The sequence below is a fragment of the Borostomias antarcticus genome (assembly GCF_949987555.1).
Source record: "Borostomias antarcticus genome assembly, chromosome: 23".
Lineage (NCBI taxonomy): Eukaryota > Metazoa > Chordata > Actinopteri > Stomiiformes > Stomiidae > Borostomias > Borostomias antarcticus.
Window position 1 is genome coordinate 15,979,642 of NC_140256.1, and position 7,242 is coordinate 15,986,883.

General features: G+C 47.1%; 1 protein-coding gene across 1 annotated transcript in view; it reads left to right on the forward strand.

The window, feature by feature from the left end:
• Positions 1-628: 628 nt before the first annotated feature.
• LOC311324422 (ephrin-A5b) overlaps positions 629-7,242 on the forward strand; it is a gene marked incomplete at both ends in the record, with an annotated part of 68,593 nt that continues 61,979 nt past the window's right edge. The window contains one exon of the mRNA XM_084456877.1: positions 629-753. Within this exon, the coding sequence (XP_084313003.1) occupies positions 629-753 (125 nt within the window). The remainder of the gene's footprint in view (positions 754-7,242) is intronic.

Consider the following 7,242-nt stretch of genomic DNA (forward strand, 5'->3'; position numbering starts at 1 on the left):
GACTTAAAACCCCTTTGCGCTGTTGGTTTCAGCGAGCAGCGAGGCTACTGGTAGCTGTCCTGATGCATAGGCAATTCATCGCATGACCGTGAGAAGAACGCGGCGGCCGTTGGAGAGAGATCTCGAAGCGCAATTGTGCGCGTCCGACTCATCGATTTCGTTATTTGTACATTTCCCGGAGAAAATATCGGATCCAACTACAAGTGATTCTACGCATTCTGGCGCAGTCAAAACGGACGTCCCGCGAACGCACTTTAGAAGAAACCTCGGACCTCGATTAAGAGCAATACGCGCAGAACACGCAGTGACATCCGCATATCAGAAGTTCACTGCCACTGGTATATCAACACCCCAGCATCATTTCCACTGACCACTCCGCGGTCACCTCGGTTGCATTCTGCGCCCTCCGGCACATCGCAGACACAGGAGGGACAGAACGCCGCGATTTCCTGTCGTGTCGATTTCTCTTCAACGTTCACAGACTGCGACATAGGACACACAAACGTACAAATGTGAATGAGAAATAACATTTGTATCTGAAGTGCCCCCCCTCCCCACAAAGCCGAGTGTTCGCGCAGCCTGCCCGTATTGAAGAGGAATAGCCTACGTGCTGAAGTTTGCTGTAGTGATGCTGCAAGTGGAGATGGTCCTATTCGTCTGCCTGGTGATGTGGATGTGTGTATTTAGCCAGGAGCCGAGCTCCAAGGTGGTGGCCGACCGCTATGCAGTCTTCTGGAACCGAACCAACCCCAGGTAGGTGCTTGTCAGACAGGGCAGCGGGGCGAGGGAGACCCGTGTGGTTTTGTTTCGGCTCTAGGTCAAATCGACATATCGCCGTGACGAAGCAAGGCACGGGGTTTGTAGATTTATTTTCGCTGATACATGGATTCAATAGAGCTGCGTTTTGACCAATCATTATAGAATCAACCTAATATTTCCCTTTAATCCCACGGAACCTGTGCGCACTATTTTACTAATTGGCAATACGGGTTTCAGTTAGCCTACGTAGCCACGCAACAGGGATCCCGGTTTCTAATCCAGTGTTGAGATGATTGTGATTAGTTCGTGGATGTTTTGCCCGACCGTGGGACAGAGCAGCCCTGTCCTACTCTCCCACGGCCGTGTTTGGGGAGCCGAACCCCGGGCACGAGGTTGGCCGCTAGTGCGTGCCGGGCCCGGGGTGATATCATCCAGCTGAATTCAGTCCTCGACATCATGCCACATCTATGTTACACCATGGCATCCTGTCTAGGCTACGGGCGTTTTCTTCTCCGCCGAGTGATACAAGTGGCGTTTATTTCAGAGTGCCTATAGGCCTAATGGCAACGAATGGGCTGATATGAATCCTAGTCTATATTTCTGAGAATCCTCAGCCGTAGGCCTACTTTAATATTTCTATAATCTTTTTGAGATGACTAGTGGAGATGACTCGGGTAGGACTGAGGTGGGTTTTTAGGAGAGCGGGACTCCATCGACACGGAGAGCCGTCTGCGTGCTGCTTCTCTGTGCGTTTTATATTATTTTACAGCCTAATCAATATCAAACTTTCAGGAAGGGTTCCGCATTGATGATCCCCCCCCCCCTCAATAATTTATCCCTATTTTTAAGCAGAGCTTGTCTGAGCGGTGAGGACGGAATTATTATTATTTGTTTGTGTGTTTGTTTGCTTTTTAAAAAGTTTTAGGGAGGGAGAGAAAATGAGGCGACAATTATTTATATCCACACATTTCAGATTAGAAAAGTATTCTCAAAATTGTCGGTAAAACACGGTTATTTGCTAGGCCTACATTTATTTGAATGTAGACCGTGGACTATATGGGATATGCCTGAGTGATTGCGAGAACGGCCTAAGAACAACTTCTGAACAAGAGTTAGACTATCCCTTATCGGTGTTGGTAAACTGTTGTTATATCTAGGCGGACAGTTTCAACATAGGCTATGTGTCATACTGTAGTTTTAGGATTAATTTGAGTTTATGCAAACCTGTAAAACAAGAACAGGTCTGTGGTTGGGAACGGTTGTAACGCACAGGCCTACTGGGAACTCTGGGAGCCCAGAGATTATTAGATTATCCATTGACAGTTTTCATTTTTATTTTAGCCTATTGAAGACTATTAAAGGTCATTTTTGTGATAGACCATCCTATTTAACCAATGGTGTCCACATTCATAACGTTTTATTAAAGTGAGGGGTGATTCATTATTGTACATTCATTAGCCTATACAAATTATAAAATGAAGATTTTTTTAATCATGATAACAGGTTAGGCCACGTTGTGACTTCTGTAAGTGAACAACGTTTGTATTCAGATTCTGTGTGTGTGTGTGTGTGTGTGTGTTTGTATGTGTTTACATAAGCTAAATTAATTTATACTGAGTAACACATGGTAATTAAGCAGAATTCTCTTAAAATGAGTAAATACTTTTTCTAAATGTTATAGATTACATGTCTCTCAATTGTGCGGTGTCAAAGGTCAAATCCGTATCCGCACTTCAATATGTCCAGAACCGTCATTCGCTCTCACTGGCATAGTCAACCTGAAAGTACAACCAGAATTTGATCAGATTTTATTATAATAGTCTATCACATAAGCACAGTATTAAAGAAGCCCATTCTACACCCACACAGTTGGAGACTGTGCTCGAGAAGCCCCGGTAGTAAGACGGCTACAGCCGGTTGACTTTTAAGCGACTGTTCACTCAACTGCCAACAGTACCTAGTATTTGTTGAGTGAAGCCCCCTGCTTCCTCTCCAAATTCATCTACCAAGTCATTAATCCTACACACTGACTTTGCTGTATAACTATTTACATTCAGTTTGAAGTTTGGTAAAAAATAAAAATGACAGAAAAGAACGAAGGCTTATCGCCAAGAGCAATTCGTGGTTATAAGCGTAGAGAGGCGCGGTTCAGAGTAATGACCTTACCATGGGGCACCATGCTAGATCCCCAGGGCTGATAGCTGCACCCCATGACTGCTGTGGCCCCGCGGCCTCCACCCCCGCCCGGACCAGCTGCTTATTTGTGCGCCGCTCTATTCGAGAGCAGTAACACAAATTGGAGCTAAATCTGATGCGCTGCGCTGATAGACGCACTTTCATTGGGCCGCACGTCTTTCGCAACGGGCTGACTGGCTGCTCCGTGGGCCTGATTCGTTCCAGATGTCACTCACAGTTTGCTTAGTTTCACAGAAGGGAAAATACAGTTACACAAGTAAAAAAAAAAAAAAAAAAGTTTTAAGTAGGCTAAACGTTGCCTAAATGTCGTGTTCGAGTCAAAAAGGTGGGCGAAAAAAAGACAAGAAAAACAGCCACCTTTCCTGAAGAAGCTAGACTACTCACAACGGACTTGCGTCCTAGTAAAATAGGAGAAATAGATTGTTTCCTCAGGCCAATTTCTGAACCGCTCCGACTACAAACCCCGGGAAAGGAACATATTTCCAGAGGGTTAGTCATTCACACACTAATAGAATTTATTTGTACTCTCAGTCCTGTAGTGCCGTGTCAGAAAATGCGAAGTGCCGCCCGACAGGAGAGGAAGAGAGCAAACAGACATGACTCAGTGAAAACATGTTGGGTTTATTCATGAGCCTGGTGGCTTGCTGATGGCGGCCGTGTTAGTGTACCGCTCCGGAGCCCCCTGCCCGTCTCTGCAGTTCAAACTCCTGTTGACGCGCTGTTTGCTCAGGCTAACCGTCTATTCCATAAACAGGAACACAATAGAAATGTACTGCAGACCAAATGCATTGTGAAATGCAACAGTGGAACACTATGTGAAAGCAGGGAGGGATTGGGATAGCAGCTTGCTCGGGCTGTGTGTTTGTGGGAGTACAGCGAGGGAGGGAGGGAGGGAGAGGTGAGCTCTGTGGGTTCCAGCCACCTCACAACTACGGTAGGGGAGCAGACACCTGCTAACTGCTCAATTCCCCTGGTGAATTTCTCTCTCTCTCACTCTTTCTCTCTCGTCACGCACACACCCCCTCAGAGGCTAATGAGAAGGATTCTAATATCCTTCACCTGTACTAGACAGCTTTCATCAGTCTCTCTCTCTCTCTCTCTCTCTCTCTCTCTCTCTTCCTCTCTCTCACACACACAAGGTTCCTGCTGTTATGCTGGTGAGTCTTCCGCTTTCCTTCTCTCCCCCGTAGTCCTTACCCCTCTCCTTCTCTCTCCCTCTCTCTCTCTCTCTCTCTCTCTCCCTCCCTCTCTCTCTCTCCCCCCCCCTCTCTCTCGCCCTCTCTCTCTCCCTCCCTCTCTCTCTCCCCCCCCTCTCTCTCCCCCCCCCCCTCTCTCTCTCTCTCTCTCTCTCTCTCTCTCTCTCTCTCTCTCCCCCTCTCTCTCTCTCTAGCTGAGGCCAGAAAATGAATGAATACAATTAGATATTTCAGGAGTCCCTCCAAGGCGTCCACATAGAGGTCACACATGCACGCGCACACACACACTCACACACACACACAGCGAGGGATAATGAAGCAGAGCGTTGTCGGGAGCCAGGCGGTGGAGGAACCAGATCTAGCGAGCAGGCCTTCTTTTTATCAGAGACACTTTTCCAACACTTCCCTCAAGTCCGTCATTCTCCTCCTCACTATCTGTGTGCTCCGTCCGCGTCTGCTGTCCCGCGTGTGTGGTTCCCCGTGTGGGTTCTGTGAGCCTGTGTGATATGTTGTCCCGTGTGTGTGGTTCCCCGTGTGTGTTGTTCCCCGTGTGTGAGGTTCCCAGTGTGTGTGGTTCCCTGTGTGTGTGGTTCCCGTGTGGGTTCTGTGAGCCTGTGTGTTATGTTGTCCCATGTGTGTGTGGTTCCCGTGTGGGTTCTGTGAGCCTGTGTGATATGTTGTTCCGTGTGTGTGGTTCCCGTGTGGGTTCTGTGAGCCTGTGTGATATGTTGTCCCATGTGTGTGTGGTTCCCGTGTGGGTTCTGTGAGCCTGTGTGATATGTTGTTCCGTGTGTGTGTGGTTCCCGTGTGGGTTCTGTGAGCCTGTGTGATATGTTGTTCCGTGTGTGTGGTTCCCGTGTGGATTCTGTGAGCCTGTGTGATATGTTGTTCCGTGTGTGTGTGGTTCCCGTGTGGATTCTGTGAGCATGTGTGATATGTTAGGAATGAGAGACATGGGTAGAACTTGCTCAGCTCTCCTCATATAAACCTGAATAATGACATTTCTCTCTGCTGGAATCCTCATTACCTGTCACTGGCCAGCACGACATGACAGACTGTTGGTCACCGCGCGTATGTCTGTTTTTTGGTATTCTCTGCTTGTGTGTGTGTGGAGTCTCTGCTGGTGTGTGTGTGTGTGTGTGTGTGTGGAGTCTCTGCTGGTGTGTGTGTGTGTGTGTGTGTGTGTGTGTGTGTGTGGAGTCTCTGCTGGTGTGTGTGTGTGTGTGTGTGTGTGTGTGTGTGTGTGGAGTCTCTGCTGGTGTGTGTGTGTGTGGAGTCTCTGCTGGTGTGTGTGTGTGTGTGTGTGTGTGTGTGTGTGTGTGTGTGTGTGTGTGTGTGTGTGGAGTCTCTGCTGGTGTGTGTGTGTGTGTGTGTGTGTGTGTGTGTGCCTGATTTAGAGGCACACACTGCACACTCAGGCGAAAGGAAGGGGGAATGCTAGTCTCCAGACCTCAGGCTCAAACCCTGTCCTGAGTGTAGAAACAGACCCAGGAAACCATCTCTCTACTCCACGCATTTGCTTACATAATTGTAACACAGTTACAAGCTCAAGTTCCCATTTCATTTGAGTGAATATTGATTTGTCCATTTTTTAGACAGTTCCACAGTGTAGTATGTAATTCAAAAATATAAGATTGAGTTCAAATGAATTTGACCCCCAGGACTGGTAGAGTACACTCACTCATAGCTCTGCCAATCGCCCTCTTTCTCTCTCTCTCTCTCTCTCTCTCTCTCTCTCTCTCTCTCTCTCTCTCTCTCTCTCTCTCTTTCTTTCTCTCTCTCTCTCTCTCTCTCTCTTTCTCCCCCCCCTCTCTCTCTCTCTTTCTTTCTCTCTCTCCCCTCTCTCTCTCTCTTCTTTCTCTCTCTCTCCCCTCTCTCTCTCTTTTTCTCTCTCTCTCTCTCGCCCTCCCTCCCTCATTCCTCTGTGACTGAGGGCTGATTAGTTCTCGTTAATGACCTCTTGCTCTGTCGTTCTTTCATCCCACGGGGTTGCAGCACCAGCGAGAGAACATTCGCCAGCCGAGGGAGAGAGAGAGAGCGAGGAAGAGAGAGAGAGCGAGGGAGAGAGCAAGAAAAGAGCGAGACAGAAAGAAAGGCCGAAGAGAGAGAGATTGAGAGAGAGGAGGTGCAGTTTCTGACAGGAAAACAAACTGTACGCTAATGAAAATGTTTTGCGATGCGACAATGAACAAGCGTGATCTGGTCTGTAAATGACATTTTCCGTGTTTTCTGTCAACACCTGTGAGCCCCCCTGCTTGTGTGGGACAGATGGAGGCACCAGGAGCAGTCATTTCTGTTAGCTTGATAAGAACACAGTAGTCAGCAATAAAAAAGAAAATGGTGGAGCAGCTGTCCTCCAGCGCTGTCTTGAAGAGGCGGGGGGCGCCTCGCTAGTCCTACCCAGTCTGAGGTGCCGAGCGGCGGGCTGAGGCGTCCCCGCATCTGGGCTTCCTGGAAGTCCTTTCTGGATGCAGTAAACTATTGTCCGGTTTACTGGAATTGTGGCTAAAACAGGCACTTAAAAACCCATTTTGCTTGTTCATTTTTTAAGTTCATTTTCTGGTAAAATTACTTTTTTATTTTCTGAAATTCAAAACAAAATCAAATATTATAGTTAGTAGATTATGTGGATTGAAGACTGTTCATACCTTTAGAAGGGGGTTTTGGTATGAAACTAGGTACTACTTTGGTAACTAAACCTGAATACTTAACAAGTCATTTTTAGATTAGTTTAGTTAAGTTATAGAAAATTGCAGTTTTTAATAGGAAATTACAGAGTAGTAAAAAAAAAACTGTTTTAAAAACACAAAAATATAGGCTGTAAAAGCTGTGAAGATGAATCTGGATGAACAGACATACCTGTAGATATCACATACTGAAATGAATACAATTGTGCTTTTTTTTGTCATTCAAGGTTAGGATGTTCTGTGTGGAGTCTGCGATGAACAGACATAGCCAGCACTGTCTCGCTCACTCAACACCATACTCAACACCGTACCCAGCACTGTACCCAACGCTGCTCACAACACCTGATTCTAATGTCCGGGTTTTTGTTTGCAGAGTAATTGCCTCAAGGTCGAGTCTAGCAGCG